Source organism: Bombus huntii, chromosome 16, assembly GCF_024542735.1.
Source record: "Bombus huntii isolate Logan2020A chromosome 16, iyBomHunt1.1, whole genome shotgun sequence".
Classification (NCBI taxonomy): Eukaryota; Metazoa; Arthropoda; class Insecta; order Hymenoptera; family Apidae; genus Bombus; species Bombus huntii.
Window position 1 is genome coordinate 8141186 of NC_066253.1, and position 18958 is coordinate 8160143.

The 18958-nt window shown below is 36.5% G+C and overlaps 3 protein-coding genes across 3 annotated transcripts in view; 2 read left to right on the forward strand and 1 right to left on the reverse strand.

Moving 5' to 3' along the window:
• The window catches only part of LOC126874756 (uncharacterized), a 122576-nt gene that overhangs the window by 101771 nt on the left and 1847 nt on the right, over nucleotides 1-18958 (forward strand). Inside the window, exon 2 of the mRNA XM_050637114.1 lies at nucleotides 16485-18509. Coding sequence (XP_050493071.1) covers nucleotides 16502-18509 — 2008 coding nt within the window. The 5' untranslated portion in view covers nucleotides 16485-16501. The remainder of the gene's footprint in view (nucleotides 1-16484; nucleotides 18510-18958) is intronic.
• Nucleotides 1-18958, reverse strand: part of LOC126874333 (uncharacterized) — a 268457-nt gene that overhangs the window by 31338 nt on the left and 218161 nt on the right. The window lies entirely within an intron of this gene.
• Nucleotides 13774-14447, forward strand: LOC126874755 (uncharacterized). The gene is made up of 2 exons (XM_050637113.1): nucleotides 13774-14004; nucleotides 14103-14447. Exons 1-2 carry the CDS (start codon nucleotides 13774-13776, stop codon nucleotides 14445-14447), a joined length of 576 nt encoding a protein of 191 aa, XP_050493070.1.

Sequence of the window (18958 nt, forward strand, 5' to 3'; positions counted from 1 at the left end):
ACAAACATTGTGTCTTCTACAGATTATTAATCTTAATTTCGAGATTAAGTTCTAACAGGTTATGGGCCCAGATCCAATGTGCTAGTGTTGAAATAAGTTCGTGACTAAAATAAATATTAAACAATTAACAGAAAGTATGAAAGCAAAGTATAAGTGTATAAGTGCGGACTATAGCAAATTAACAATGACGGGTAGTGCACGTTTCGAGATTCAAAGACTTAACGGTAGCAACTACGTGACGTGGAGAGATAAACTAACATTGTTATTGATTAAAGATAAAGTTTGGACAGTGATTAGAGATCCAACTCCAGCGCCCGACAAGATGGATCAAAATTGGCTAGACAAAGACGATCAGGCTCGTGCGACAATTGGGTTACTTGTCGAGGATAGTCAGCTTATTCACATTCGGGGAGCAAAATCGGCGAAGCAAGCATGGGAGGCCCTAAAGAATTATCATCAGAAAGCATCGTTATCAAATAAAGTATTTCTGCTCAAGGATATATGTCGAATGAACTTAGCTGAAAGCGGAAATTTGGAAGAACACGTAACAGAAATGTTGAACATGTTCGATCAGCTAACAGCATTAGGAAAACCCTTGGATGAGGAGATGTCAGTCGCAATGATTCTACGTAGTCTGCCAGAGTCATACAGTCCTCTAATTAGCAGTCTAGAAAGTAGGCCGGAATCAGATCTCACTATGGAATTCATCAAAGGGAAGCTCGTCGACGAATATAAACGGCGCAGAGGTTCAGGATGAACAACAGACCAAAATGCAACTGTAATGAATGTAAGTGATGGTAGTAATAGTAAGACGAAATGTTTCTTTTGTAAGAAACCCAGGCACATGAAGAAGGATTGCCGTAAATACGCCAAATGGAAAACAAAGAAAGATAAAGTGAATAAGGTGATGGAATATACATCTGATGAAGAACAGCAAGCTTTCGTGAGTACAGAATATTAAGGCATCTGATAAATTTCCCAGGAACTTTGCCTCGGAATGAGTAATAAAGATAGAAAACGTACAGATGTATGGATTATTGACTCAGGGGCTACGAGCCACATGACGGCAGACAGAAATTTTTCCAGCAGCTTCAATCCAGATGAAAAGGGTTTTGTACTTCTAGCAGACGAAGTTAAGGCAGTTCAAGTAAAAGGCAAAGGATCGGGTATCATAAAGTATCCAAGCAACGGTCAGATAGTAAACATGAATGTTGACAATGTGTTGTACATACCTGGACTAAGCTCCAACTTACTCTCGGTGAAAAAATTAACGAATGACGGCTATAAAGTAGGTTTCGAGTATGACAGTTGTCGTATTATAAAAGATGGAGTAGTAGAAGTGTTTGCTACAGCCTCAAGCAACTTATATCTACTGCTGACTATCGAAAGTGCATGTACAATTAAGGAAAAGGAACACAATGAAAACTGTCGACATACCTGGCCTAAGCGTTTCGGGCATAGAAACATAGATGCAATAAAGCAATTAGAGGACAGACTTGTAACGGGGATAAAGATAAGGGACTGCGGCATAAGAGAAATTTGCGAGCGTTCTATAAAAGAAAAAATGACGAAAAAACCTTTCCCTAAGGAATCAACGACGAGGACGAGTAATATTTTGAATCTTATACATACAGATGTTTGTGGCCCAATGCAAACTGCAACTCCAGGTAACAAAACGTATGTTTTAACTCTAATTGATGATTTCAGTAGATTCACAAAAATATATCTGATGGAAACAGAAGATGAAACAACGAAATACATTAAAGAATTTGTGCAATCAATGAAAAATCAATTAAATAAGATACCTAAAGTAATAAGATCGGATCGAGGAAGGGAATAGTCAACAACAACCTGAGGGGTTATTTACATAATGAAGGTATAAAGATTCAACATACAGCAGGATACTCATCGCAGCAAAATGGTGTCGCTGAAAGGAAGTATCGTTCATTGATAGAAATGGCTAAATGTGTGCTGATTGACGCCGACATAGACAAGATGTATTGGGGTGAAGCAGTACACACAGCCAACTACCTGCAAAATATCCTACCCACAAAACACACAGGTAAGACGCCGTATGAATCATGGTACTCTAAACTACCTGACGTCAAAAATCTTCGTTCTTTTGGTACTATGGCATATACATATATACCTCAAGAGTGTCGAAGAAAATTAGACGAGGAAGCAGAAAAATTAAGGTTTGTCGGATATTCGGAAGAATCAAAAGCATACAGATTACTTGACACAACTACGGATAAAGTAAAGATAAGCCGTAATGTGACCTTTCTTGAAACTCATAAGGAACCCGGGACTGAAGAAATTATTCTTGAAGAACAGAATGTTCCTGAAGGTGCAGTAAATAAAACTGAAGAAAATAGAGTAGATAACAATAAGAAAATTATTGAAGAAAGGGGACCCAAAGATGAATCCGAAGACAAAGACAAGGAATTTTCATGGTTAAGGTCCTTCAGTCCAAACAAGCATCCTTTATTTCGCGTGTTCTTTACATTTTTGCCTACTACGGGAAGATACGGGAAAGTTAATTTTTCTCGCGTTCGGTATCTTCCGTTGGCAACTTTCTCTCAGTGGCGGTTAGCACCCTTCCTCACTCTCCAACGTATAAAATTAACCAATTGACAACGAAGTCTATTTCCCTTACTCTCCTAATGAAAACTTGTCCTTAACAAATCAGCAATTTTCGTGTCCTTAGACCCACCTATCACTAGATTTCCTTCGCCACAACATCGTCACTAAACTTGACTGATTTTTCATCTTTCGAACAGTCAACATCTCTTTACCGGGGTTCTACCCTTAGATCAGTAGCCTACTTAATTTATATAAAATTGTTAGAGTAAAGTATAATTTATACGTGTCAATTCAGCGTATACTCAATTGCGACTATTAAGTGCATAATAAAGTGTAATAAAAAGAAAGTTAATAGTTGTGTTACGGCTCAACCTTCTTGTTTTTATAATCTGAGTCACAAGTTTACGTGACAAGATATACACAGTGTAGCGATAAGCGCATAGTTGTCATCAAGCAGCGAGTTCTAAAAAACATCGATTCGCCTTCGGTCCGTTATTTTACCTACACAAAAAAGGTGGCATAAGTGATCATATGCGCGATCGGTTGCGTGGCCCGTGGGGGTCGCCTTTAAAAGAAGACAAAGGAAAAAATCGAAGGGCAATCAGTATCATACGAGGATTCAAACCGAATGCATCGAGAGGTTCAGAGAAACAAAATCAAGGTCGCTTAGTCGAACGAATACGTCGAGAAATATTATAAAGTGGAGTCGAATTATAATAATAAACTAAATATATCATCGTTAAATCATTTGTAACGTGTTAATTATAATTTTAAATATTGTTAAAAATAGAAGATTATATTAATCCTGTTAATTCAGTGTCATAATCATTTGAACTACCTCTGTTATTCTAATCGAAACAGGAGAATCGTCTGGTTCGTGGCGTCGACTATCAAAATCGAAGCGAGAATTTACGCCTCTCGTTGACGCGTTTCCTCGCTAACGCGACTCTCCGCGAACGGTCGTAACGGTACCACTTATGAGCAGTTTTGATAGAATCAACTACTGCAATGTAAAAAATGTGTAAATCATGCATCAAATATTATATGACTACATCGTACCGTTGCGTTAACGACTTTTTTAACTTTCGTCAGAGCCACTTCTGAACCGAAATTTTTTGTTTATTGAGAATGTAAAATACGTAATTCGTATTTCTTTGGGCAATAAACGTTATAATTTAAAAAAACTGTGGCTATGTGGTCAACTTAGCTGGCTAAGAACAGAGTATCTAACAATAAGTGTGCAGAAACTCGTTCAACCGAGTCATTACCTTTCAAGTGCACGCGTACTTCAAACTGCATAGTCGATTTTCTCGAAAACGGAGCCTAGCAATAAAAATTGTCACTTTGCATTTGGAATTTCAATTTAATTTGGAAATTCAATTAGGGAATTATAAATATCAATTATAATATTTGATAGAAAATAAGAAATAGATGGAAAATACGAAATAAAAAATATAAGAAACAGATTTCTTTCTCTCTAGCTATACTTTCAACATTAAAATATATATATAGGTTGTTTGATAACAAAAAATGTATGCAAATTACTGAAATACTATCCACTGTATGAAAAAATGTTTTAGGCAAGAAATGAATAGTTTCGAAGGAAACATAATCTGCTATAATAATTTTTTTTGTATATGGCCAGATGCAAATCATATGATGACAAAATACGTTTTTTTTTTTAATGGAATCATATAGTTTTAAATAAAGTAATTGATTCGTATCAGTAATTAGTTCAACAGATACTTTAACTTTAACAAAGAAAGATGCGAAAAGATATTCCTGCTTTTACAATGTCTTAGTCTTTCACGTATTATATTTGACAAATGGAACTTTGCTAATATGCCCTATATAACGATAGGTTTCTTACGCTCAAAATTGCATCCCATATGACCTGCTTCATATAAATCTATGGACGATATTCATACCCCAATCTTATACTTAAGATCGTCTCAAGAACAGTCTTCAGATGTCTTTTGATTTCATAATTGTGATTGATGATTAATCTTAAGGTCGTGTCTTAAGGATTCGCTTAGCAAAGATCTTGTGAAATAAGAAAATCTCGTATGACGTCAAAAGGCGCAAATAAGACCACCTTCATCCAAGTTCATTAAAATCGCCAATAACTGTAGCCATCTTGACCGTTCAATCAGGATTATTAATTTCAAAGAGGAGTTCAGGAACTTGATGAAGATATATGAAATATACTATCTCCATTTCTTGTATTACGAAGAAATGGAAAGTAAAATATATAAATAAAAAGTTTCATGCTATGGAACATTCTGCTATTTATAGTTACTTAATTTCTCCCCTTTTATAATTATTATATCTTTGTAGCAAAGATAATTATTGTTTCAGTTACATGCACGACTGTAAATAAAAATTTAAACGTAATACAAAATATAGAAGATGGTTACGAGCTACAGGAGGCGACTATGTAGCCGGGCTAATTCTTAGGTTATGGAGTTGCTAATCAGGCAAATTCTGTGTTGTTAATTGCACTGACTGATGAGGAAATAGATGCGAAGACGAATCAACTTAGGGTGAATCGATGCGACGTATAGCCGGGAGCTACAGGAATGGCCAAGGCGCGGGAACAAATTGACGCGGGCTTATGGCTAACGAACAGAAAGCAGGAAATATTAGTAGCAAAGTGATAACGTTCAACTAATCGGTAAACCTCGAGTGGCAAAGGTATATCATTGTGGGTGTGAGACACATATTTTATAAACAGGGACGTACAATTGTTTAGTGTAATGGTCGGGGTATCTACGTGTACTCTCTAAATCACAAGTCAAGTAATTTCAAAGGAATATTAAATTGAGTTATTTAAGTTTCAATTCCAACGACGTAAGAGTCTAATCCTTTTCCTTCACACAAGCGAGAAAGCGGGAATCAAAGACTAATGTAAAATAATGCCTAACATAATGCTAATGCCATGTACTATATCGTTACTGAAACTTTTATGCTTCGTATATAGACAATTGTTTTATTATAAATATTAATTAAATAAATATATATAACAATGAGTACTATCGGTTTTATATATGAAGTATTAGATCGAACGAAATATAAAACATACAAGATATAGTAGTACTCGTTATAACATTTATAGTAAAACAATCGTCTACTCAGATTTCATTTTTTCAATTTATAAAAATATGAATTTGCACAAACATCTGCGCTCTACTTATCATTACTTCCACAACAACGTTCTCGCTCTAAAGTTCAGATTTTTGTATGAAACTGCGGTTAAACGTCACACCCACATAGATACCCATAATTTTCTTGCATTCTGCTAGAATAGCACTTACTCTAGTCTTGCTCGTAAACAAACCTGACAGAAGCGTAATCGACAAAAAATCATTTATAAGGTCGTTTCTCTATTTACCCTTTTACTATGTGCATTGTTTTTGACATGAAAACGCGGCGCACTTACAATTCGCCAGACCTATTATTCTGACTGCCAGTCATTCGGCTGATCCGTTTCCCATTCTTATCCATCATTCTCCGCTCGCCCTACATTCTCCCTCGTAAGCACTTTCTCCCTTGATCGATCGTGAGTGAACCACGCATTCATACACTAATTTCCTTCTTTCCTGTTAGATGTCCTTCTTTCGTCCTGTCAGACTGTGTGAGAACCGAGAATGCACGTGTTTCAAATATTCATGACTCGATGAAAAATATCAATGAGACTGGACATTAATTCAGATCTGTTTTCAAAAATAATATTATAATTAGTTCGTTGATTGCTCTACAGATTACCAAGATTCTGGTTACCATCCTCTTATTCTAACGCAATCTAATAGGATAATAGTAAACTAATAGCAAAAGGGTAAGTATAGTAACACGTTATGTACATAATAATAATATAAAACAATGATACGAATTCCCTAAAAGACATATCGGTCAATTCCATACATGGAAGAGCACGAAATAGTAACGATGTTACAAATACTACTTTTTAAATTTGGTCTGGAATTTACTATTATTTGTGTCGTATTGTTGTGTGTATTTTTACGGGCGCAATACATTTAGTTAAAACGCACTAGAAACTAATACCGACACATTATGTAAAGTTCGTTTCAATCAATGGTAACGTTTCGTCGTTGGATTCTCGCCGCATCTTGCGCGACTGTTGATCACGTCTAACTCACAAAAGTAAATTCCACGAGATTGTCCATAATTTGAAAACACGATGCTGCGATTCTCACGTGGAATAATATTCTACGTTGGTATGCGCCAATCGCGAGATCCACGTGCCCTTTCCGCTCGACCGATACCAAAAACTTATTATGTCCCATTTGCCGCCGTGGAACCATGCTATGTTACCGCCATTACCAGTTTTGACTTTGTACCATTCAAAACTTCACCGTAATAAAACATTTGACTTCCCATAAAATATAACTGCTCCTGAATCGAATAAAAGACTGATTCCGAATTGAACTGAAAAGTTTGTTCCTTTGTCTGTGAGGATTGCGTGTGATGTGTCGAAGATGGGAATTAAAATCGTTGAGAAGGCATCTGCTATTGTTGTGGCTCCGGTGTTCGGTATCGCAACAGCTATGCAGTTTTTGGTTAAGTTGGTATGTGACAGGTTCTTCTATATATTGTCTGTAATAAACATCAGTTGTGGGATTTTCGCTCTTACCAACTGTTGTTTCTCGCAGCTTTTGCATTTTCTCATTAATTCTTGTACATCGTTTTTCATTCCTCGTCATGAATATCTTATTCTGAAACATCTTTATGGTTTGATGATTCGTTTGTATACTGCTACGTGTTTCTTCCATAAACTCTTTTCGAATATCCTCTGGAGGTGCTATACTTGTTTCCGTATATGGGGTAATTTCGACGTTGGTGTTTTTGAGTATTTTTCAGATGAGAGTTTAGTATTTTCGAATGATAGGTTGATTCTGGTTCTTTGCCAATGACAATATAACGGCTGTCGTTCTCGTTTCTTTGAATATAGTTTTCAAGTTTCGTAGTACTGTGACGATATTTTCGTCTTTCAGTTCTTCAAAAATATATTTTATGACAAATTTGTTTTAGATTCATGGAAAAAATTCTGAACGGCTGAACGGTAGTGACGATTAATTGTCCTTCCTGCGGATTCTCCTTAACAGGTGACTCTTTTCCGAGTAACCGACATCAGCAAGAATTCTTCCCCTGGCATTTTTTAAGTAGCAATTTGCGGACTTATTAAATGTACATATTAAATGTACATCTTTTTCCATTATAGCGATAAATATTTCTCCGGATATGTTTATTTTACAAGACTCGTTGTTGCCTTCTCCTTCTTCGGGTTGTGAATCTTAGGAGAGTGATATATCTGTATCAGATTCTTAATAATTGGGAATAATACTTCTCAACTGCGTTCAAGTGCTTTCCAGAATTTGTGGAGTCTATATTCTTATAGGCTGAGGAGATAGATGAGATTGCAGACTTTGATCGCGTGAATTCTCTATTTCACTCAATGGGCTGGGATTTTCAAGTGAAGTAGGTTCTTCGGTTTCTCCTTCGACCAACGTTATTAGATCCCTTTGTGAATTATTAGTATTTTATTTATTGTTCAGACTTAACGTAAGATGATCGTTGGTTAGTGTTAAAATGTGCTATTAGAGTGAATGTATCGTATATGAGTTTATATCGCCTTCTATGTGGTTTTGAGGAACGGTGCGCCAACGTCTTTCGTTGTTGCGTTGATTGTTTCCTGGTGAACTTTTCCTCTTTCTACGGATAGACGTGGCGCTGTAATTGGTCCTTCGTTCGAATTGCAAGGAGGTACGCTCTATGTAAACCCTCCTTGATTTCGTTTCGTTCCTTAAATTCCTTATCTTTGCGAGCGATTAAAAGAAGGCCACTGAATTACGAGACAACACGATTGCGTTTTTGTTTCGTTTTCGAGGTTTGAGTACGATATTGCATTTGTACTCTAGCGATATTAATTTCCATTTAACCAATCTTGAAATGGGATCTTTCGACTGAATATAGTTAGACTAAGGGTCGATAGTGGGTGATGAGTGCAAATTTACGCACAAAAGGCCGGAAATATTGCGTAGCATACATCATAGCCAGGCATTCCTTCTCAGTTGCTGAATAATTCTTTCCGACTGTGTATAAATTGCGAGAACCATATGGAACCGGTAAATCGGAACCATTTCATCTTGGCTCAATACTGCACTCAGTATTTGTATGATCTAAAGCGTCGGTAATGATAATGATTGGATGGTTGAAATCTAGATAATGTAGTACTAGTTTTATACAGGCTTCGTCTTGCAGATTTTCAAAGTACTTCTATTGTTCATCGGTTCATTTCAAACGACTTTCTTTTTCTAGCAGCTGAATCAATGATTTTGCGTTAACAAACTAGTCTCTGATAACAACGATAATATGTGATCCTTGTCAATCCTAAGAATTGTTAGATGTCCTTGGATTCTGGATTGTTGCATTCTGACTTTGGAGTAAGAAAATTTTCTATCGCATGAAGTTTCCTTGGACCTGGTTTGACACTGTCGGCAGAAATTATGCCTTAAGTATGTAATTTCTTTGCGCAGAGATTCACTTATATTGGTTGAGAAAGAAAATCCGCGATTTTTGAGGTGATTCAACAATCTTTAAATTTTGGCTTTCTGTAGAGATGAAGAGTAGACTATTATATCATTCGTATAATTTTGAATTTATATTTCATTGAATTAATACTTGATATATTAAACGTTGGAATTCATTTGCCAGATCAAAGATTGAGAAATACTTTACATCTCTTAGTTGGTCCAGAGTTTCGAAATGGTAATTTGAGGTAGTGGATACTTGTCGCTTTGTTTTTTTCGTTTAGTGCACGAAAATTGATTATCACGCGCCAATGTTCAGTGTTATCGGCATCCGATATTTTCGATACAATCCATAAAGCGGAGTTATACGGTGAAGTCTAATTGTTTCTTGGAATAACAGAGCTTCAAATTAATGCTGTATCTTCTCCTGATTCATCGGTGGGTAGCGGTACTGGCTAGTATACATTGCAATTTCGTCTGTTACATAAATCGAATGGTAAATTCTTCATTCGTTATACCTTACAACTTCCGCAAGCAATAATTTCCTTTATTATTTGGAATAACGATGATGTTCCAAGTGGACAACTTTGGTAGAACAATTATCTGTAGATACAGTAATATAATCTCAATTTATTCCACCAAAATTGTATCTGTAATATAATATCACACACAGTAATATAATATCTGCCATAATACATTGCCGAATATTAATGCCACTTACTATATGCATATTGTTGGGCTTTCACTGAAACGTTTCGTCAGTGGCTTGCCTGTACAAACATTGAATCTCTCAAAAGTAACTAAACAGGAACGCCTGCGCAGAGTGCAAAAGGTGGAAATCCCTAACCTCGAAACTAATTATTTATTTGTCAAAAGTAAAATTATTAGAATGATGTTTAATATCGTATAGTATTAGTATCGGTATTAATATCTATTACTACGTATTAATATTAATTTATAGCATAAGTACATAGTGTTAGCATTTCCACTAGTATATTACATATGGTAGTAGTATGTATCTATATATGTACTACTGTATGTATTATACATATGAATATATATCTATATACATGTGCATAATATAAGACAGTAGTATATATACACATATTACGAAAGAATAATAGATAACATTACCTTAAAGGTAAATATCTTATTTTTTTACTATATACATGGAATATTTTTTTATATACATATATTAAATTTAATCATTTCAACATATACCGAAAATACCTTTTTAATACATGGGTTATCCTCGGTAACTATGGACAGCCCTTTATTGCCTGACGTATTACAGATACCAAAAATTGTTACATGACGATTGTATGGTACAATTAGGTACTAACTTATTTACATCATTATTCTCCAAGATATGGAGGTAAAATTCAAATTTAACGTAAAGTTCAAGATAAAATTCAAATGGAACTATATATTTTTCTATTTCACAAGATGCAATATTTGATACGTGGCACTTTAGACGCGAACAAGACCACCAGCCACGCTTTTGACCTACTTGAGGAATATTTTCCCGCAAAAATCAGTTAATTTATCACACAATATCTCAAAAATTATTTGAAATCAGTAATATACATGAAAGGTTAATGAGAATTCATCTTGAGAAGCATTATCAAATGATGCCAAAAAAATACATAATTCCAAATAAAAACGGAACTACATCTCCATATGTAAAAAAAATAATAATGTAAAAAAGATGGTTTGTTATGGTTAATTACATATATTAAGTTTATGTTTTCTTACAAACACAATTGAGCAACATTTGATTTACCTGTTAAATAATAAATAACAAATTAGAATAGCATTTTAATTCTGAATAAGAATTAAATTTCTTATTTAAATAATAATCGTTTAGACGATACCAAAAATAATTTATTTATTATTTTTTAGTTGTAAATGAAATTTTATTTTCTATATGGATTAAATCCGACAACAAATGATAATATATAAATATCTTTTGTTTTTGTCTTATCTGTTTCATTATGTACAATGAAAAAATCGTATAATTAATACGGTTATTTTTCAATAGGCAGATCACAGTTCATATTATTCTTAGGTAATATTATTAAAAATTACAAGTTGTAATTTACAGCGATCTTTCTGATTGAAACGTTATATTTATGTAAAAATACATTCTCTCAACGATCGGTAAATAACAAATAAAAGTAATAAACAAAAAAATAAAATTTCATTTGGTAATAACAATTAATCTCATTATATTAAATATTGTCTTTAGACTTGTCCAATAACAAATAATTCGTTTCTGCTTTTCATTTGAACTTTCCGAAAATTTATTCCATTATATTGAACATTACTCTCGACCAAACAAATCCTGTTTGAAACATTTTTGTATCAATAAATAATTCGAGAATATAATTGGATTTATAGATTAAAATGGGCCATTCTCTATATATCCCATCTTCATGATGATCCAATATACTTTTCTTTTTTAATTTCTTTTTAGTTATTGTTGTTGGATTACAGTTATTTTAGTTCCATTTATAGTTTTATGGTTATTGAAGCGTGCTATTAGTCAGAAGTATTCAAGGAAGGTTCGCTTACCGAACTAGCACTTCCAAACATTTTGGAAATATTCAGAACATATGGAAGCAATTATGACTTGTAGTTCAAGGACTGGAAACGATAAAAGATTTCCATTGGATAATCTGTTCGTGAATAGTTCTCGATTACCAATGTTCGGTCAATAAGATCGACCTTTAGAAAAGTATGAACAACTTGGTCATCAATTTTGATTTATTATGAGTCTGTGCAATCATATATAAAATCAGTTGACACAATATGCTTGAACTCCCCTTCCACGACAGCTTGTAATGATTATGCTGCTAAGAATCCTGATTGCAAAGAGCTGTTACTCATTAAAAACTAGGGCATTGATCATTACGAAACAATGGAAGTAAACTCGTTACAATTGAGGGGATTGCAAGAAAACAAAGAGACTTTTTGGTTTGACCTCTTACATTCACAACCCACTTACTTGCCGAATTTACAAATTTTTAGCTACTGTTGCACCTCCGGGTTATTTACTGATAACGGCCGTTTTTGTCTATACACTGTCAGTGAACAATACGAATTACATGCATTAATAACGGTATCCAAAAATTGTATTGTTAGTTAAATAAATAAATAAAAGTACAAAAAAGTTTTAATGATTTTACGAAAGAAGGTTTAAGGTGAAACATGTAGGTTTTGATACTAAACTTAGTTTTTATCTTCTTTTATCCAATATTACATCGTTTCGTGACATCACAAATATTTATAAACGAAGAAGAAAATTTATTTATATTATCGATTTATTTATTAATATCGATTGGCTTCGACAAACCTCAATTATGATGTTTCACCGATTCGAACGAGAAATTTTGCAGTTTTATTTACTAAAGAAAGTCATAAAAATATTTCTCAAAATAGGATAAAGAATGAAACAGCATCGTACGAATGGTTTCGAAGCTTTATGCCTCAGAACTCTCAGCTTTCCCTTCATACTCCTGAAGCAGTAAAAGTACAGCGACTGCATTTAGTAAACATAACGTGTTTTATCTTTATAAAAATTTGCGAATAATATTTCAAAAATATAGCTTTGGCTCAAAATCGATGTATAACGAGAACAAAGCTAGAGTAACCACACAAGCCACAAAAGACAATTTGTCGGAAAGGATAAAAATAAATTACGTAACATTATGTAATAATATATAAATAATACGTCTGTTGACGTGGTCAGAAGTGTTTAGACATTCTTAACACTAAGTTTACGGGACCCGTCAATTTGACAGATTTCATTCAAACTTCGAAATGAAATATCCCAAAAACCATAGCATTAATTTTAACCATTTTGCATAGTAAATTAATCTATTAAATTAATCTAAATTAATTAACTTATACACACAATTATTTTTTCCTAAGCTTTTTCATTTTTAAAATTTGTATGTAATATACGAATCCCTACGAAACCCGTCAAATTGACGGGTTAGCTGATTTCATAAACAATCCGTTTTTCAAAGGCAGTGTGCAAAAATTTCAGATTATTATAAGTATTTACGACAGGGTAATTGAATTTAGGCACAGTATTTTCTTATTTTGACCAATCTCCCTTTTCTAGCAATCATGTGTACATCCAGGAGATACAATAAGATATCTGAGGTGATCGTCGGTGAAGGTGCTCCAAGAAATACTCTTGATTTTTAACAATAACGTTTATTAAACTCTTAACGATTAACAACGGTTAATGATTAACAACGATTAACGTTTAACAACGATTAATAACAAGTAACGATTAACACTGAACTCTCAAGAGACAATAACCCGTTTCTCTAATTGTGTTGGCTTCGCTTAACTTTTCGCACTTCGCAGATCGGGGCAGAATGAATCTTTTGGTTCAAAACCAAACAGATTCTTTCCTTTATTGCCCCTCGATAACTTCACTACGCTCACGTTTATTAGAAGTCCGCGACGGTTGCCGCGTATGCATTCCACCGGATATTCGGCGAAAGAACCGTAGGGATATCGATTAGGCCTGTCGGCCTTACGCTTCGAAGGTATAGCGCTTTGTGTCGCGAAGCCGTTGAAAATTTCCGTGGTCGAATGCCGCCACATATCGAACAAAATTGTCAACATGAATGAAGATTGTTTTGAAGATACCTCCGAAGGAGATCAGTATGAATTAGTCCAAAGCAAAGCTGACAGTGAAAGTTCTGTATACATTGAAGGTGAAGAGATAGAAAGATCTTCGAATAATGAAGAGGAAACCTACTTGGAAGCGTGTGGTAACAAGAAAAGGATGCGTATTCTTTCTAGTTCTGACTCCGAGGATGAAAGGACGAACATTCCAAGCACATCGCAAAATGTAATGGATGAAATTGAAATCGCAATTGACGAGACACAGTGGATAAAACTGAGAGCGAGGGATCTAGGGGTAGGACGCCCGTTCGTATGATATTCAAGGATATCGCAGGGCCTACTGGTTATGCTAAGAGAAATATTATATCCGGTTGTGGAACCAGTGCTTTCGAATGGATAATTGACAGACACATAATGGAACACATAAAAGATTGCACTGAAACCGAGGCGCATCGAGTTTTGAAAAAAGACTGGACAATAACAGTTGCTGAGTTACGTAGTTTTCTAGGAATACTATATGTCCAGGGCACACATGAAGCGAGATCATTGAAAGCCTCCGAAAGATTACAAACAGATAAATTTGTGCTGATATGCGAAATATGGAACAGATTTATAAGTAATAGCCAGGCTTGTTACAAGCCATTTGAAAATATCTCAATAGATGAATAATTATTTCCAAGCAAAGCCCGATGCAGGTTTACGCAATATATGCCGAATAAACCTCATAAATTTGCCATTAAGTTTTGGTTAGCAGTTGACGTCAAAACAAAATATATTTTGAGTGGTTTCCCTTATATGGGGAAAGATGAAACTCGATGCTCAAGGGAAAAAGGACAAGACGACTTTGTTTTCCTCTCATTTATATAAATTAGAAAACTGCACGCTTACTGTGTATACAAGTAAACCTTCTAAGCACCAAACATACAGGTATACAAGTAGAAGACTATTATAAACGTGTTCCAGAAAACATTGTTTTTTATAATAAAACAAAGTTTGGTGTGGACGTCGTTGACCAGATGGCACGCAAATATAGTGTGAAAGTAGGGAGTTTCCGATGGCCCCTTCAAGTTATTTTCAATATCTTAGATTTGGCAGCGCTAAACGCGTGGATATTATACAAAGAGTGCACCGGATCGAAAATATCCAGAAAGGAGTACATATTTTGTTTAGCCGAGGAAGTAGCTGGAGAAAACAAGGAGAACTGTTGAAAATTGTGGATCTTTGAGGCCGAAATAATGTTATAGGAACACTAAATTTATACTGAGGATTAATATTAAAATAATGAAATATTTATTTCATGAACGATTCCTTATATATTCATCGATACACACTTGCACGCGTCTCAGCACTTTCTTCTATACCCGACTGTTAACTGACTCTTAAACGACTCTTAACTGACTGAAGAGTTTACATTCCTTTGTTTTCGAGACGTTTCGGACACACATACTTCCACACACTGATATTCACATACAAGTATCTCTATTACGCCTTTAACCTAGTCCAGCACAGGAAATTATACATATCTCAACAAGAACATTTGCCAAAGATCAGACGCTTCATTTCGGCCACGAAAGTTCATTTTCAACGTCATAAGTACGAAAAAGTTGCCAAGTAGGCTACTGCAAAAAAAAAATAGAAGCAATAATTGTTGTATATGTCGGAGAAGAAAGGAAAACCGGAGCCTTCCCTTTGCAATTTTGGGAAAGTCTTCTAATGCTTTAGCCTAGATTTTATCATAGCCATAATTAAGCAATTGTTGTCATTTGTAATTGTTCGATATTTGTGATAGCGAAAGTGGGTTCGAGGTGACAACTGGCCGCCGAACGTAGCCACGGTCACGGGATAAACGTTTTGCCTGACGAAGGTGTGGATCGGTTGTATTGTTCTCCCTAGAAATCACACAGAATTGTACTTTGGAGATGTCGATATAATGGGACACACGTTGTATTAGGAATCAAACTCCAGACAGAAACTGCCTAGCAACGGCGTTTGGATTTTTCTCGATGCTTCCAAAGAGTATACAACAAACTTTTGGCAGAAACTGCCTAGCAACGGCGATTGGAACCTTCTCGATGCCTCCAGCGAGCATATAACAAACAAATGCAGTCGTATAGCGAAAAAGATTTTCATCAGATATTCATTCGTGTGATCGCCTTGGAAAGTGATAGTTCGAGCAATTTAGCGAGTGTCTCAGCAATCGTATTTTTGTGTTTCAAATTATTGTAGTATCGTGAGTGAGAGGCCTGGGAGTTGGCGGGTGAACCGCGTGGAATGTCGCGAGAGCCGAGGCGTTTGTTTTCGATCGTGCAGTTTTGGAAAGAGGAGGCCTACGTGATCTTGGCCACGAGCGGTTGCCAAGCGGCGGGAAAAAAGGAATCAACAAACAGAGTTTGCGAGTGGCGTTGCCGGGAGAGTGTTGATTGCATTTTGTGAAAGTCGAGTCGTTATTTAATTATTTAGTTGTGCTGTTTTCTGTACGTTTGGTGTGAATAGTTCAGGTTGAACAACAATCGTCTTTTTCTGTCCGATTAACATCTGTATCATCCATTTCTTGTAAATATATTATATCACGATATTACATTTTTTGGGGGGCTTATCCGGGATCGGACAAGACAGAAAACGAAACGGTTTAACAGAGCTATTCGAGTTAGTTGTGAATTTACCGGTACGCGGTGCGATAAAAGACGATATCGTTGACTGTTTAAGTTTGTGTAGTGTGAAAAATGGCAAACGTTGGGGACGAACGATTGTCGGGTGAAGAGGGTTCGACGCTGGAGGAGCTGAGGAGTAAGCTCGCGCGAATGAACCTCCCTATATCTGGTGCGAGGTCAGTGCTGATTGCAAGGCTGAATCGGGCGTGTAGGGCTGGACAATCGTATCCTAAAGGATCGACGGGCGGTGAAGAGCTAACCGGTCAACGAGATTTAGGAAATGTACAGAGAGCTGAGCGTGATTGTAACGAAGATGAAAATTTTGAGAAAATGAATACGAAGGAGCTGAAGGAGCGCCTCGCTAGTTTGGGTTTAAAAACGACGGGAAGAAAAGTAGAATTACGCGCACGGCTACAAGCGGTCATGGATGGTAATGACATATCGTCGGAAGAAGAAAGCGACGACGAAAGTGAGGATGAAAATGACAAAAAAAACGCAAGAGGATACAAGAGAGGTACGCGAAGGGTGTATCAGGACCGTGGTGAATATTGTCGAAGGGCATGTGTTGGTTCGACACTGAGTTTTAGAGACGTCGAAGATGCATTAGAGTCGTTTAGTGGCAACAAAGGTGAAAATGTCGAACGATGGTTCGAGTCGTTCAAGGAAGTCGCTGATACGTGCATGTGGTCGGATGGGCAGAAGGCAGTCTACGCGAGGAAGCTGTTGAAGGGATCAGCGAAAATATTTGCGAGCTTCGAGTGTCATGCCAGGACTTGGCATGAGTCGAAGAGGGGGCTAGTGAAAGAATTTTCGAGGAAAGTCAACAGTAGGCAAGTACATCGGAAACTTGAGGAAACAAAAAAGGAGAGTGATGAAGCATGTTTGGCTTACATGTACCGCATGCTCGAAATAGCCAGCCATGTGGACATAGAGGAGGAAGCAAAGGTGGAATACATAGTGGATGGAATAATAGACGACGAGAACAATAAGGCTATATTGTACGGCGCTACGTCAATCAAAGAGTTGAGGAAGAGGTTAGTGATGTACGAAGAGCAGAAGAGTCGCAGAGCAAAGTCGATTGTGAAGCCGGCTAAAACCCAGAAGAACGGGAAGCCCAGTCAATCTGTAGATGCAATGAAGAAAAGAAGATGCTTCATTTGCGGTAGTGAGGGTCATCTAAGTGTTAAGTGTCCGGAGAGGGGAGAAGGTGTTAGGTGTTCCGAGTGCAGCGGATTTGGACATATTGCAGCGAGGTGTACGGCACGACCGAAAGAGACTTGCGTAGTGTCAAGATCCGAAAAAGGGAAGTATGTGAAAGAAGTGGCGATAGATGATTGTAGGTTTGTGGCATTAGTGGATACGGGTAGTGATCTCACGTTCATTCGATCAGACGAATATGCGAGGTTAGGGTCACCACCGCTAGGTAAATACAAGCTTAAGTTCGACGGTCTTAGTTCCGCTGGCAATGAGACCTGGGGTGAATTCACCAAGGTAATGATGGTTGATGGGTATAAACTGCCAATCACTTTACACGTTGTTTCAAACAAAATATTGACGAAGCACGGCCTGTTGTTAGGCACTGATTTTCTGGATCAGGCAGAGTTACGGGTTAAACGAGGCGAAGTGACTTTCTTGCGGCTTGACGAAAAGACTAACAAAGACGTGCCGGATGTGTTTAGAATTAACGTGGTAGAACAGACTAACGAAACAGACCTAACACACGTACAGGAACCGCATTATCGTGAAGCGATTCGCGATATCATTAGGGGGTATAGGCCGGAGAAAAAGCGGGACGTTGGGATAACGGCAAAAATCGTTTTAAAGAGTGACAAACCTGTGGTTCGAAGGCCGCGAAGATTGGCGCCTTCGGAGAAAAAAGAGGTGGACGAGTTGATGGAATTATGGACAAATGAAGGCATAATAAAACCGTCAAACTCAGAATATGCAAGTCCCATAGTTGTAGTTAGAAAGAAAGATGGTTCTATCAGAGTCTGTGTTGATTTTCGCGAGCTTAATGAACTTATTGAGTGTTCACATTTCCCATTGCCTTTAATTGATGATATTTTAGATGCATTGCAAGGTGTTACGCCATGCGGCTTGCCATTGATCATATTCTTAACTGTCGGTCGCGGCACTATAATGTCGCAAACGGATCGTCGCGGCTGCCCGGCAAACAAACATTGTAGTGGCAAGCGCATGGTTCATTAAGCAGGGCGACCTCCAGAAACGTCGATTCTTGGCCGTTATTTTATCTGGCGTAAAAGAATGTGGCGTGATCCGAACGTTGTGGGGGTCGCCTTCCAGAAAAAAACGGCAAAAATCGAAAGGCGTCAGAACGTTTCGAGAAGCCAAACAGTCAACACATATCTTATATCGCGCAATACGTAGTCACATTTCTTTTTGTTGTTCCATTTATATCTTTCTAGTTAATAAGTTGTTGCAATAAACATTAATTTAGTTGTGTTAATTCTGTGAAATTTCATTGAACTACCCTTATTATCATAATCGAAATAAGGGAATCGATCAGTT

Bases quoted from the DNA above. Each gene is read 5' to 3' on its own strand.
- LOC126874755 (XM_050637113.1), top strand. From the start codon at position 13,774: ATGAATGAAGATTGTTTTGAAGATACCTCCGAAGGAGATCAGTATGAA. The intron at 14,005-14,102 runs GTAATGGATGAA...ATGATATTCAAG, and splicing joins TTCCAAGCACATCGCAAAAT to GATATCGCAGGGCCTACTGG.